Below are 14,734 nucleotides of genomic sequence, written 5' to 3' on the forward strand. Positions count from 1 at the left end.
TACTAGGGGAAACTACCATGGACATTTGGGGGGGAAAAGTGACTGATAGGAAATAAGTCCGGCGTCGTAGTCAGCCTACCCATGGAGATGTCATCCATGCTCCTGACCTGCTCCGGTTCCCCTCCCCCTCCCTCTTTCTTCTTCCCTCTTCTTCCCTTTGCTTGTTCTGTCGCCATAAACAACTTCTACTTCACTTCAACCACTTCCCGGTTGCCTGTTACCTCAAATCTAGACGTGTCTGTTGATCCGTCACTGTATCTATCTGTCCCGACTACTATAAGTGGTCTCCAACCCAGACAGGCGGTATAAGCAGTGCTTCCGACCTGTCGTGTTTACACTCCCACCCTCCGGCGTGTCCACGGATCTCCGCTCCAGATACGCTGTTCTCTCCGTTCATCCGGCACGGCCCTTGTATCTAAACTTCTTGCTACACCTGTTCCTCCGCATCTGTAGCACTGGAACCTACTGTAACTCCCCCTCCTGGAGCATCAGTTACCCGCTATTCTATGACTCCTACTGATAAGCGTTGCTCGACGATAGACCATAACTCCACAGGATTCCTCCGGCAGTGAATCCATATTACCCTTGCGAGTGTCGTTGCCGGTCGACCACACCGTCAGAACCTCCGTTCTCAGCCCGCACCAAGGGTTCTGAGAGCGGCTGTCTCAACTGAGCTCATATTGCCTCTGAGAGGCAATCCCTTTGAATGCCACCGGCAGCTTCGGACGATTTGTTTCGCCAGCAGAGCCGGTCCTTAGGTGACACCAACCCCTTTCCTGAAGACCCCAGCCGAGCCACCTTGGAGCATGATCTCGGTGGAAAGACCAAGAAAAAGGGGAAAACCGGAACCAAGGGGAAGAATAAAGCAGCCAAAGCAGTTCCGAAGTCTACACCTGACGACCTGTAAGTCTGAATCCCTTCCACGTGTCTAGAAGGATCTTAGCTCTATGTGGACAGTTGGCTGACTTGGGTTGACGCGTCGTATGCAGTCTAGAAGTAGAAGCACCGTCCCCGTCACCGCCTCTGCAGGCTGAACCATCGTCCTGCCCCAATCCAACATTGGAGCCGCCACCTAGCAACAATATCGTGTCACCGGTGCTTGATGCCCTTGGCACTCTGGGGGATTCTCCGGAGAATGACATTGCTTACCGCACCGGTACATGGGCCAAGTCCATCCCGTATGGCAAGAGTCCCCCGAATGATGCCGTTGATGGCGAATTCAACAGCGGATCTCCTTTCGGTTTCCTCACTAGTCAAGACAAAGGCGGATTCAGCCACCCCTCGTCGACGTCTCCCCCTCCGGGAGCGAGGCCCTTGAGCTATGGGCGGGGTTACGCTACCAGCAGTGTCTCTAGACAGCACTCCGTGGACCGACAAAAGAGCAACTCCGTCAGTAGTCCATTCAATAACCAGGTACCCCTGCCGCATCTGCCGCAGGCCCATTTCTATGGAGCGCCGGATATCGATTTGCCTCTGTTCTCTGGCCAGAATAGGGCCGCAACGGACGGCAGTTATTCATTCTGTGCGTTCGATACGATCATCAGTCCTTCATCCAAAGCCTCCAGAATGGGGAGTAGCGTTCTCCTGGTCGGCACGGATGGCGGCTTGGATGTTCTTGCCATTGAAGATCGGAAAACACGTCCTGTAGGGAAGTTGGCAGGTCTCAATGGCCGCGTAATCGAAGCAAAGTTGCTGAGCAACACTTCGACTCACGACCAACCCCATGTCGCTGTCATCATTCACGGCCCCACTGCTCAACCAGATGATGAGGGGCATGCATCTTCGAATAGCTCGGAAGCAAACGACATTCCCACTGGGAGACAGTCGGCCGCCGGAGGGCGTCCGAAAGAAGAGACCAGATACTATCAGACACGGGTCGAGGTGTATTCTTTGAGGACGGGAGAACACATCACCACGCTTCTGTCCACGCCGCCCACTCCATGCTTTGGCAATATACCTGGCCTTCCTGCCTTGGCTCCTTCACCGGCTGGGAATCTGAAGCTCTTGGTGAGCGGTAGCTACGTTGTCGTAGCGTCAGGTTCCAGTGGGGAAGTCTACATGTACAGCATGAGCAAATATCAGTTCTTAGGAAAAGCATGGACCAGTATCAAGTCGAAAGAATCTCGGCGATACTCCACGTCTTCTAGCTCCACCGACCCAGATGGATCTCAGTCTGATTCTCCTCATGGATCTCTCAACTCTGACAGTCCTATCGTGGCATTGAAGGGGAGGTGGCTAGCTATTGTCCCACCATCCGCAACTTACAGGGCTACTCTCCGTGCGGTCGTGCCGACGTCCTTGTTGCAAGGAAAGGCTTTCGGGCTTGAGACTCGAAGTCCTCCGTCGCGTCCAGCTATAACCTGCGCTACTGATGTCGGAGAAGGGGAAAGCTTTTTCGGCAAAGTAGCCCGGGGTGTTACGCAGGAGCTCATGCGAGGTGCACGCTGGATGGGTGATCAGGGATTGCAAGCATGGAATAATTACTGGAATAAGGAGCAGGCTCAAAGCATGCCAGCCCGCCGGTCGCCTAATTTGACGGAGTTCTCACCTCAGGGGTACAATCTCTTTCCTCCCACTCATGCCCAGGACACCCAGTCTGTGTCTACTACCGAACCTGATTTGGTATCGATCTTCGATCTGCGAAAGCTAGACGAGGGCGAAGCCAAGAGCTCTTTGTTCAATCCAGTGGCCACTTTCCAAGTACCGAATGGCTGCAGCTTCCTTTCATTTTCGCCCAACGGCCTCATGCTATTTACTGCGAGTAAGAAGGGAGACGTCCAGTATGTTTGGGATGTTATGCAGGCCAAATACTGTCGAGCCGGGGCTTTCCTCTCGGATGACCCAGCATCTGTGCAGCCGAGCGTGCGGCAGGTTGCCCGGTACCCGCGATTGACCACATCCCATATAGTTGACGTGGTTTGGTGTCCGCCTTCTGGAGACAAGCTCGCAGTGATTACGGGTAAACCGACGGTGCATGTCTTTGATCTGCCTCGGAGCGCCTTCCAATGGCCTCCTTTTCGACGGTCGCTACCAAAGCCTGCGAAACCGCCTACTGCTGATGCTCCGGCAGAAGAGCTTCCCGACCGGGGGCCGGCTGCAAATCCATTGTCGGCGGCCTTCAAGATGGTCGGTGGTAAGACACAGCCCATTCTTGCTGCAGTCAGGGGGCGTACTCCCTCCACCGGGGCCGCTTTCCCCTCCGTGGGTGGTTTTGCAATGCCCTCTGCAGCTGGAGTGAGAGGTGGCAAGGCGGTTGCTGCTGGCCTTAGTAAATCAATGGGAGCCGCCGCCACCGGCACTGTCAAAACGGTCAACACCATCCGACATGGTGGTGAACACCGCCTACACCTTTCCAATCTGTCTCGGGACCCCGTTGCGGCTCGTGTGACGTGGATCATCCATAAAGGAATGCCGTTCTTGGGCCTGATAGATGGGGGTTACTTCCGTCTATACAGAATTAAACGCTCCACCTCGCCCAGTAAGAGCAGGCAGGTGCAGTCGGTGATCGGAAACAAAGAACTTGAGTTCCGCTTGCCTCCCCATATGCAGACACCTTGCGGTCCCATGACCGTGGGTCCAACCGCCACCACAGAACCAACGGTCTCTGCAACGTTGGCTCTGCCATCCGCGGCTCTACGACCGCCGCCAGCGTCGAAGCTCAAATGCCAGCCTCTTTCGCAGGCGGAGATCGAGACAAACACACCATATCAACCCTTCCACACTGACCAGAGGGTAAACCTCTTTGTGTACAATGAGGCAGACGACTCCGTGGGTTCAGTCCCGACGGGTCAATGGGCATTCGGCGGCTCTCTAGCCACAACGAAGCTTCACGTACGACCATTCAGCGCCTCCAGTGAAGAAGACGATGATATGGTACATGAACAACACCATGGTTTTGGAGCTGAAATGGAGAATCTAATCAGCCTGGGAAATAGTACGGGCAATGTGGAAGAAGTGGTCATTACCACACGCAGAAAGAAGAAGCAGGCTTCAGCCATGGCCCCCGGCGGCGGGGTTGATGACGGTTTCTTTGAAGATGACTGCGAGGTCTTGGACTTCGCTCGGGACCGAGTCTAATTGCGATAACCACAATTACCATGCCGCTGGCGGGGCTCTATAAGATTTAAACTAATATGTCACATTCTAGACTTACATTGGTATGGCGTTGGTGTGATTGGGATTTAGGCTCGCTCATTTCCGCTCTTGCTTTGGTTGTGACTCCATACGAACCTCTTTCTGGCATGCATTACTGCTTCGCATGATTTATGGCTTGACGCAATATGTCCGCGTGTCTCATGCCAAAGGATTTTCAACATGCATCTAGGCGCCTCCTAGTCAAAGCAGAGACGCAGGCGAAGATATCGTCATTTCGTTCTGCACGTCAGAGGTCAATGACATTGGGAATTTTCTCTTCCTCACATCGGCACTATTTGACTGCACTCGCTATCTGATGCCAACTTTGTGTTCGCTGCGTACATGTCGGATATGCGCTCACTCGTTCTCTTTCTGCCCACACCGCTGTATTTCGATGCATATTTCCGTGGCCGTTCGATGTTACAATTGATGTTACATACCCAGTGCTGTTCTGTGAGCCAGATAGATGAAACCATGCGGGCGTTAATCGTAAAGTACATATATATATAGGTGAAATAGACATGTGCTTGAGTGATAGATATGATGAACGCAGATTACATGGACTACAAGGAGTTATCGGAATATTTGCTACTAACTGGTAACTTGTCAAGAAACCTAATTAAGTCCTGTTTCCACATGCCCATAGCCATCCTACCAAATTCAATCCCTATGCTTCAATTAGTAGCTACCACGAATATAATACACCATATCAATCCTTAATCATCAACAACAAAACAAAATAATAGATCTGCAGTGCACGATGATCATCAACAGTCACTTACCGAACCCGAGCCCGAGACCCACCGAGGGGGTGAGGAATATCAGTGGGTATGCGGGGTCTGAATACTTGACACACCATATATCAAGTATCACGATAATTAATACCGCGTATAATTTACTACGTACAGAAGGCGATTTATGTATGGATCTTGTAGACTTGGATAACTAGGCTCAGCATTGCTTGTAGCTACAGAGTCGCTATCCACTATATGGGATTTCTTGCGAATTGGGGAAATACTATAGTAGTATAGGGGAGCTAGACAAAATGATTTGGTTTCTCGGAAAGAAGATGTGGTCACGTGAGTGGTTTTTCTGGTTTAAGATAGGTAGAGTGCAGAAAGTACCAGTAGAAGAATAAAATACATGAGCTGAGCACTACGTAGTAGTAGTAAAATAAATCTGGTATGAATGATAAAAGGGACAAATGATCAATCAAATTTCGGATGGGCCAGTAGGTATACAGATTCAAGAGAATTATCAAGCAAAAGCAAAGCAGATAGTAATCAATCAAGTTGATTATTTATCCACGAGAGTAGAATAAGTTAAACAGGTAGTGGTGGTAGTAGTACCTAGTGACAAGTTCCCATATTAGCTAGTTTCCTTAATTTCCCGTAATCAATCAATCATATTAACACAGAGCGCTGGATTAAGTGTGCAAGTAGACAGATAGCTTTCCCCCTCCCTTTCCCCCATCATCGATCAAGGTATAGCGGCTCAGCTCATTTACAGAGCCCAAGCAGCCAAGACGAAGCCAAGCACACCGGCTGCGGAAACGCCCAGCTTGAGCTGGGTGATAGCAGCGGCGTTCTCGGTGCTGCTGGCGTGAGCACCAGTCGCGGTGCTAGTTCCGGAGGAGCCAGACTTGGAGTCGGAGCCTGTTGTTGAAGATAATGGTTAGTCAAGAAGTAGAGATGTTTGGGGAGGTAGAAGGTGGACGTACCAGAGCCGGTCGACGAAGAGGAGCTTCCGCTCTTGGTGGTGCTGGCGTCGTTGGAGCCGGCAGTGGTAGCGGAAGAGCCCGACGCTCCCGTAGCACTGGCCGGGAAGAAGTAGCTGCTGTAGCAGCTGCTCTGGCAACTGGCGTAGGATTGCTGGTCGCTGGGGGAGCCGGAACCCTGGGGACAGGCGGCAACGCAGCTGGTGGTGTCGTTGGCTTGGGCGTTGTCGGGGCAGGGGACGCTGTAGCAGTTGGCGATGCAGCAGATCTCGGTTTCAGCGCCTGAAGATTGTTAGTTGGATTGCTCTTGGTAGACTTCTTGTTGTGGTAGATGGATGGAGTGTAGAAGACGCAGGTGGTTGGGTTATGCGGACGGGATTGGGGGAAACGTTGAGAATGCAGAAATGGCGTGGGTATGACAGCATTGGAGAGGAGAAAGGAACTTACACTTGGCAGCGCAGGAAGCCTGAGGAGACAAGCTAGCAGTGGTCGTCGCGGCACTGGTAGTGGAGGAAGAGTCCTGGGCGACGGCGAGAGCCAGGAGGGAGGAGAGAGCGATAGCGCTGTTGAACTTCATCTTGACGAATGGATCGAGGAAACGACAGACGTTTTGAGATTGACTGAAGTGTAGAAGTAAGTAGCGAAACGAGCGCGACAGAGTAGCACGAAACGAAGGACTGTAAGGGAGGAGAGGAAGAAGAGGAAGAAAGAAAAGGAAGAGGGGGAAGGCAGACGAGGTTATGAAAGGGAAAAAAAGACGGGCTGTAAATAACGGGGCCAAGGATGGCGAGGCGAACAATGGACCGGGGGAAAGTTGCCCAAGCGTATCAGGCGATATGCTGGGATTCACCGCGCCTGGCACCAAATTAGGGTCATCCAGCTGTCGGTTCGCCAGTTGCGATTAGCGGGGTTTCAGCAAGCCGTCAGAGTCGCACAGGCTAGTGCGCTGGATTCCTCAAGAAGCGTCTGGATAAGTGGATTCACTGGGCCGGAGCTAGTAGTCCACACCCTTACATTTGGTGGCAACTCAATAACATCGGGAAGAGACATTTACAGGGTGGATGTGCACTTGTGGAGGCGCCATTCGTGGAGTTGGCATGGATTTTTAGTTTTAAGCCGGTGCCTACGAGAGATGGTGGAGAGAGAGAGAGAACAGCGCGAAGCACAGTCCAGGTTTTGGACCCAGTCCTTCAATTTGGTGGTGGTGAAGAGTGAGCAGCCAGTCAACAATCACAGACCCTGAAAATCTGGGGACTGCAAAGGATCGGCTAAAAATAACCCTAGACATAAGAGGGAATCCAAGGGTCATTTCAAGGCACTAATAGCGCTACTCCAACGCTAAACCGGTTGCTGCTAAGCTAGTAAGAGCTAGACTGTCTCCCACTAATTCCATCTTAGTCCGTCACTGTCCACCATTCGGTCTTATCAGTGGATGGGGTTGAGACAGCGCATCCGAAGAGGTGGAGAGCACCCGGTCATTGGTGGGCTGATCTGTCAGAAAGTGTCATGCGAACACACTGGAATGCACTAGATATCAGGGTAAAGAGGGTGGTTGGAGACTGTTGGCAAGTCTTGTAGGCACCACGGTCACGAATAGGGGCCGGACTATCAAGGGATTCTGTCAGATTCATCGACACTGGAATTGCTTTTTCAGGCCTAGTGTGCCTCGGGCAGATCCGACATGCCTGTCCTGGCGAATCATTCTTTATCCGCTCAATAAAAAACTACAACAGCAACAAAAAGATGGGGATGGAAAAGGATCCGGAAGACTTTCATCCTACCCATCACGTGGCCATCCTCAAACATTCTTGGATGGTTTCGAGGCTGAATTATTGACAGTCTGGAAACCTTGTTCGAGTTGGAGATTCTCATCAATGTCATCCCTATTCATTGATCGACTAATGGGCCTTATTCTATCAGCTATTATACTGGCACTACTTTTCCTTTAGCATGTGCCGCCCCTTTTATACAAAAGCAAATATTCAGGTATACCTTGACTATAGACAGCCTCTGAAAAGCCTGAACTTTGAGACGAACTTCGAGGATGAATTTATCTACCATCTTGTTGACTCACTGTACTTCAGATCTTACTAGTTACGCAATTCTATGTTAGATGACAATAAGAGTCACCAGTAACTATCGATCAGGCTCATAGTTAGTGTTGAGTCCTAACACGGATTATGAGTTGGAGCCATCGGGAGACATTACACCAATAATCTGCTACTGGACTCGGCATCAATAGAGTTTAATTGGTGTTTGAGCTCGCAGTAAAAAAGCCAATAGCTCTTACAAATCTTGTCGGCACTGTTTTACCATCAAAGCAACTCAAATAGCCCGGCATATTTCATTCTCCGCGGGAGGACACAGAGTGGAGAAGCCTAGGGCTTTAGAGATAGTTGGTCGTAGTCACAATAGTTGGTGAATGGGGCATCGCTAGCTAGTATGGTTTTGCAGAGCGACAGGAGGAAGATACAGCCTAGCTGAGAATTTACCTAGAGATTTGGAGAGCACCTTCGCCGGTATAAGGCCACGTGCTTGAGAGGCCTTCTAGTAAACATTGTTATCAATATCCTGTAAGAACGTCACCCCCAGGCCTTCTGCATCCTACAAAGAGCACCTAAAGCCAACTTTCTAGAGTATGTCGAGGCCAAGAAAATCCCGGCCAATTTGAAACTCGCGGGGTTTCACTTTAAGCGTTCCGCAGTTGGGTAATTTGCTTGCTGTATATGCAGTGTGCCTATCTGGCAAGGTAAGTGCAGGATGCAGACTGTAAAGACCGACTGAATACTAAGTTGCTTTTTCTATTATCTAGTAGCTGGCTCTATGGATTGCATGTCTACCCCTATTTACTCCTTTGATTCCATGAAGCTTTAATTGTCGGCGGTTCTTTGTCATATTGCCCGCAAGAATGTGGAACGATTAGAGTTCCTTTCAAGAAGTAGGTATTTCCTCTTTAGATTTGCTATACTCTTCTTTGAAACTTTCAGCTCGAGATCGACTGTGCTATGTCACCACAGCGCGATATGAAGGGTCATTGAGAAAAATTGTCCATCGGTATGGCTTGTTATGATGTTACAGTCATCGCATTTTCAGTAGTGCGAGAGTAACATCTGATTCGACTTCCCCAATAGTCTCCATATCAATGTATAATTTCTTTCTGAGCCAATGTGTGAACTGATTCTACCCAGATCTAGATCAGGACTAGTTTAGTATCCCTTATCAAGGCGAACTAGACCGCTTACTCGCTACTTATGTAAGCTTCTTTATCGATAAGGACATGTGATTGCTCTCAACGCGTCGCGTCCAGGTATCTTCGACAGTGGTCGGGGTTTTATCCTACGATGCACCTCGGGTTCGCTATGTTCAGTCTTGATAGTGGCTCCTCTGACTATTTCGACGATGATCTGGGCGACTTGGGCGTCGACCGGCCTTCAAATGCGGCAGACTCGACCGATCCTGACACTCCCCGACCAGCCAAGCGCCGTCGTCTGAAAGCTAGTAAAGATACCCCAAACGCGGAATTGCAATCGCATCAAAAGTCTCGTGCAGAGCGTCGCGATGGGGCTAGGACAGCGCTAAGCTCAGACTCATTTATCGACTATGATGACGACGAAGTGCCCTCTCCCGAACGAGAGTCACACTACTTCCAAGACGATAGTGAACGAGAGGCACGATCCAAATACAAAGTCTTCGCTCCCAAGAACGCAAATTTTCAGGAAAATATCTTTGTGACGCAGCTAACACAGCCCCCCTCTCCGCCGGAAATTCTTCGTGGTCCCCGTTGGAAGAAGCCTGATCCTGGCTTACCTTCCCGAACTGCTGCCACCCCGCTGCCAATAACAACTCAAACCAGAGACTCCGCTACTGATGGTGATGGAAATGATGAGTATGACGATGATGAAGAGATGAAAGCAGCGATTGAGGCATCGTTGCAATCGTTCGAGGAGGAAACATCAAGACCAGCTCCCTCGGTGCCCTTGCAAAAGCCCCCGTGCCCATCTGCTCCTCCCATTGTTGGACAGCAGAACACTACCGTTGTGGCCTCCAATGATCTTCTGGACGATATACCTGATGATGCCTTCGACTCAGACCTGTCAATGTCACCACCTCCTGCGCCTCAGCCTCGCCTGGCGGCTCAGTCATTCACACAGTCAACGAATCGCCCATTAGGTGTTCGCCAAACCACACTATTTGGTATGGTTGCCAGACACCCAGAAAATCAGCCACCGCGCGGTGAACAGGTGTACTCTCCGCCTGAGAAGAGCGAGCCACCTACTCAGCATAAACTCAACCAGGAAGCCTTGGGTACGTGGGTTTATCCTACGAACCTGGGTAAAACTCGAGACTATCAGTTCAATATTGCTCAAAAAGGCCTTTTTCATAATTTGCTTGTAGCATTACCCACGGGTCTCGGAAAAACGTTCATTGCAGCTACTATCATGCTCAACTGGTTTCGGTGGACCAAAGATGCTCAGATTGTCTTTGTTGCGCCCACAAAACCGCTAGTTGCTCAGCAGATTTCTGCATGCTTTGAAGTCGCTGGGATCCCTAGATCCCAGACCACTATGCTCACGGGAGAGGCTGCTCCGGGAATCCGAGCCGAAGAATGGAAGGCAAAACGCGTATTCTTCATGACGCCTCAAACTTTGATCAACGACCTAAAAACCGGGATTGCTGACCCGAAGCGAATCGTCCTGGTTGTCGTCGATGAAGCCCATCGTGCAACTGGTGGTTATGCATATGTTGAAGTTGTCAAGTTCCTGCGGCGGTACAATCAGAGCTTCCGTGTCCTGGCTTTGACAGCTACGCCAGGCTCAACAGTGGAATCTGTACAAGCTGTCATTGACGGACTTGATATATCGAGAGTTGAGATACGTACAGAGCAGTCACTCGACATTAGAGAGTATGTCCACTCGAAAGACACGGAGGTGCAGACATTCCAGAACTCAGAGGAGATGGTCCTTTGCATGGACCTAATGTCGAAAGCCCTACAGCCCCTTCTCGATCAATTACGGAGCACAAATGCCTATTGGGGGCGTGACCCCATGGGTCTCACAGCATACGGGCTCACCAAAGCCAGACAACAATGGATGCTATCCGACTCCGGCAGAAACGCTCATTTCGGCGTGAAGGCCAAAATGAATGCAATCTTCACGGTTCTAGCCAGCTTGGCTCATGGTATCGATCTTCTCAAATACCATGGGATAACACCATTTTACCGTCATCTTTTGCACTTCCAATCCAACACCGAGGGACAAAAGGGTGGCAAGTACCAGCGGCAAGTCGTTCAGGACGAGAGCTACAAGAAGCTTATGAACCATCTGCAGCCGTGGACAAAGAATCCAGAGTTTATTGGACACCCCAAATTGGAGTATCTGAAGCAGGTGGTGTTGAATCATTTTATGGACGCTGGTGAAGGCTCTGGTGCAGACGAAAACAAGGATCAAGCGGCCACTCGCGTGATGATATTTGTACACTTCCGTGATAGCGCAGAAGAAGTCACGAGAGTACTCAAAAGATACGAGCCCATGATTCGGCCCCATGTCTTCGTCGGGCAGAGTAGCGCGAAGGGCTCGGAAGGAATGGGACAGAAAACGCAACTCGACATTGTGCAGAAGTTCAAGAAGGGAACCTACAACACAATTGTTGCGACTTCCATCGGTGAGGAAGGTTTGGATATCGGTGAAGTGGACCTTATCGTGTGTTACGACTCTTCAGCTTCACCTATTCGTATGCTCCAGCGCATGGGACGTACCGGTCGAAAGAGAGCAGGAAAGATCACGCTCTTACTCATGCAAGGCAAGGAAGAGGAGTCTTACATCAAGGCCAAGGACAACTACGAAAAGATGCAGCAAATGATAGCGAGTGGCACCCGGTTCACTTTTCACGATGACATGTCTCCGCGGATCCTGCCCCCGGGTGTGCGGCCTGTTGCTGACAAACGAGCGATTGATATTCCCGAGGAGAATACTGTGCGAGATCTTCCAGAGCCGAAACGGCGAGGCCGGGCACCGAAAAGGCCGCCGAAGAAGTTCCATATGCCTGATAATGTCGAGACCGGATTCACTACGGCATCGAACTTGGCCGGGACCTCTAAGCGCAAAGCACCAAACAAAAGTAAGGCTCGCACGCCGACTCCAGAGCCCGTAGAATTGCCGGCGCTTGAAGATGTTCTGCTTACCCCGGCGCAGCAAAAAGAACTTGAACTCCTCTACAGCAACGCTGGGCCCAGTGAAGAGCTTCTGGTCAGTTATCCCAGAAGCGACGCCTTCCCACGCCTTCAGCTTGCGCCTAGACCTACGAAAGCTGTTAGACACGGGTCATTGACTCGTCGCATGATTCAGACGTTGCAAAAGATGGACCAGATTACTCCAAACTATGGGGATCGTTACAAGGAAATCATAGCACGTGAGGCGGCCTCCAGGCCGGAGGCCTCGATAGTAGCGCCGAAGTCCAATGGTCATGGGGAGGTTCATTCCCGGACCAAACCTAGACGCACATCCAAGGTGGTATCATCCAAGCCAAAGGATCATGAAGAGCGAGATGTGTCTGAAGTACAACGAACCCCACCGGCCAAGCACTCGGTATCAGCGACTAACGCTGAAGTGGAACCGTTCTATTGCTCGCAAAGGACTCAAGACGGAGATACAGATGACGATTTTGATCTTCCAGATGTCTCTACTCTTTTGGACAGGAGTGTGGAAAGGCCCCCGAAACGGGGCCGGTTTGTTTCTGGATGATAGCGATGACTGATTTGGACATGAACGCATAGCTTGGTTACATTCTGCATTGGTGATACTCTGGTTGCATATACCCTCGAGCAATATACTTAGATGAGAACGGTGGAGTTATTTCTTGATGTCATACATATACCCGCACGTAGACACATTCTCGAACACCATAAAAAGCTATCTTAGAGTGGACGGACTGTAAGTAACCGAGACCCAACCCAAGAATCCAGTTATGTCTTCAATCTCTTTAAGTGTATATACCATGTGTAAGACCTTACTTATTCAAACAAGCGCCCCCGCATCTCAAATCTAATATCATGTCTAAATCGAAAGACTGAACAAGTACACGTAGTCATACACCAATCCGACACCTAGTAGTATAATCTTATATGTCCTCCCCATGATGCTGAACATGGACTAAAACCGCGATATCAACTCATCTCAGAGCCAGAGTGTCACGATAACCCTCTTCAATCAAAGGGAAGCATTTAACCACCTCACTTACCCACATAATCAAACTTCTTCGTCGAATGGTTATAAACATACGCATACTCAGCCACATCGAAACCCCAGTTCCCAATAACCTTGATACTCGCACTACACACATTCCCGGGCTTCTTATCGGTGAAAGCCTGGCAGTATGGCCTGTCCAGCGTCAGCATAATTTTGCTCTCAAGAAGCCACAAAAGAGACATATATCAGAGAAAGAGGGAATGATACATACCCAACCTTCGCATTCTTCCCACTCTTCACCTTAAACCCCGTAATCTCAAACCAACTCCCATCCGATCTGTTATTCTTAGCGTCAATGACTCTCGCGCCTGTGGATGAGACAGTGGATGAGCAAAAGAAAAACGACATTGAGATCAACTACTTTTCACTTGTGGTCCATTTTCAATAGATATCAAAAGAACATTTGCCAGAAGGGATCTATTTCCTTGAGTCTTGGCGGGAGGGACGATTTCATAGATCTGACAAAGTACGAGGTTGGTTAGGGCAGGTGGGCGGACCCACGCCAGTATGTACGAGCCTAATACTGACTATAAGAGCCTCCTCTCATTCTCAGACCCTCAGCCTTGCTTAAACCAACTCGCATTCGCATTCAATACCAATCTCAGTTTACCACTGCCACCTAGCAATCATGACGAGCATTTTCCTATTCTGCACCTCCGACGTGCCGGCAAGCGTATGAAAGCTCCGTTTTGTGAGACTATCAAGTACAACTGACTTCTACTGTCACTATCAGACGATCAACCAATTCATGACAGAGTTCGCTGAAGCCAGCGAGGATCCAAATATCTTCTGTCTGGTCCGCACTCCCGACCAAGAACAGTTCGATGTGTGGGGCACCGAACCACCTGTGCAAGACTTCACAACAGGTTTCAAAAATGCCCCTGATTCTACTCTTCGCCTCTACACACAAAATCGGCTCGACGAACTCAAGACTGCAGGCAAGGCCGGGGGACTATCTCCTGGATGGCTGGCTAAGCTCGACGAGCGATCGCCGCGTGACTCGACCGTGGTTCTGCAGTACCGCAAGATCAAAGCCAACTGGGCTCAGGCATTGGAAGATGCTGAAGAGCAGTTTCATATCCCCGGTCAGGCGGACGTTGATGACCAGTATATCTGGTGGAAGTGGCGTGTGCCATTTGCGGATTCTTTCCAGCTATTCAACAGCGTCGACGATGGTATGCCGGATATGATTCGGCTGTTCACTCGACCTGAGTTTGTGGACTCGAAGGGCGTGCTTCATGTAGATGTCCCCCGTCAGATCATCAAGGGGGAGATTCCGGACCCCATTACGGAGAGTGCAAGCTGAGGGTTTGCCGGTCTACCTCTCATATCAACTTGCTGCTTATCTTAACTCTGCTCATCCCCCATACAGCCATGTAACATAAATCGGCCATACAATTGTCAAAACATTCAAGACTCAATGGACATACTCCGTAGTCTTAGATGGCCGTATGGGAGTGGATGGTGTGACGTGACAAATCTTTGTGGCTGACGTCTCCAGCCTTATGTCGACGTAAGGCAATGTGGATTGCCACAAACTTCATTCTTGATAACAACCAAGCAATACCTGTGTTAATCACTCGAATCCTCGAATTCCCCACGCCTGTAAGGAATGGTCAGATGAGCCTCCTAATGTAGG

At 50.1% G+C, this 14,734-nt stretch overlaps 5 protein-coding genes across 5 annotated transcripts; 3 read left to right on the forward strand and 2 right to left on the reverse strand.

The window, feature by feature from the left end:
• Positions 1 to 706: 706 nt before the first annotated feature.
• On the forward strand, positions 707 to 4,077 carry BO85DRAFT_363640 (uncharacterized protein; the record flags this gene model as incomplete). Its single annotated transcript, XM_025655664.1, has 2 exons — positions 707 to 903; positions 990 to 4,077. 2 exons carry the CDS (start codon positions 707 to 709, stop codon positions 4,075 to 4,077), a joined length of 3,285 nt encoding a protein of 1,094 aa, XP_025519957.1.
• A 1,560-nt stretch (positions 4,078 to 5,637) lies between these two features.
• On the reverse strand, positions 5,638 to 6,428 carry BO85DRAFT_434665 (uncharacterized protein; the record flags this gene model as incomplete). The annotated part of the gene is made up of 3 exons (XM_025658480.1): positions 5,638 to 5,789; positions 5,855 to 6,133; positions 6,299 to 6,428. 3 exons carry the CDS (start codon positions 6,426 to 6,428, stop codon positions 5,638 to 5,640), a joined length of 561 nt encoding a protein of 186 aa, XP_025519958.1.
• Positions 6,429 to 8,715: 2,287 nt separating this feature from the next.
• mph1 (3'-5' DNA helicase) lies at positions 8,716 to 12,715 on the forward strand. The gene has a single exon (XM_025659264.1). The coding sequence runs from the start codon at positions 9,193 to 9,195 to the stop codon at positions 12,589 to 12,591; it is 3,399 nt and encodes a 1,132-aa protein (XP_025519959.1). The 5' UTR covers positions 8,716 to 9,192; the 3' UTR covers positions 12,592 to 12,715.
• A 364-nt stretch (positions 12,716 to 13,079) lies between these two features.
• Positions 13,080 to 13,443, reverse strand: BO85DRAFT_484050 (uncharacterized protein; the record flags this gene model as incomplete). The annotated part of the gene is made up of 2 exons (XM_025663207.1): positions 13,080 to 13,227; positions 13,307 to 13,443. 2 exons carry the CDS (start codon positions 13,441 to 13,443, stop codon positions 13,080 to 13,082), a joined length of 285 nt encoding a protein of 94 aa, XP_025519960.1.
• Positions 13,444 to 13,637: 194 nt separating this feature from the next.
• BO85DRAFT_445455 (uncharacterized protein) lies at positions 13,638 to 14,667 on the forward strand. The gene has a single exon (XM_025659265.1). It carries the CDS (start codon positions 13,844 to 13,846, stop codon positions 14,399 to 14,401), a length of 558 nt encoding a protein of 185 aa, XP_025519961.1. The 5' UTR covers positions 13,638 to 13,843; the 3' UTR covers positions 14,402 to 14,667.
• The last annotated feature ends 67 nt before the right edge of the window (positions 14,668 to 14,734 follow it).

Source organism: Aspergillus piperis (assembly GCF_003184755.1).
Source record: "Aspergillus piperis CBS 112811 unplaced genomic scaffold BO85scaffold_2, whole genome shotgun sequence".
In the NCBI taxonomy this organism is placed as follows: domain Eukaryota; kingdom Fungi; phylum Ascomycota; class Eurotiomycetes; order Eurotiales; family Aspergillaceae; genus Aspergillus; species Aspergillus piperis.

Bases quoted from the DNA above. Each gene is read 5' to 3' on its own strand.
- mph1 (XM_025659264.1), top strand. From the start codon at position 9,193: ATGCACCTCGGGTTCGCTATGTTCAGTCTTGATAGTGGCTCCTCTGAC.
- BO85DRAFT_445455 (XM_025659265.1), top strand. From the start codon at position 13,844: ATGACAGAGTTCGCTGAAGCCAGCGAGGATCCAAATATCTTCTGTCTG.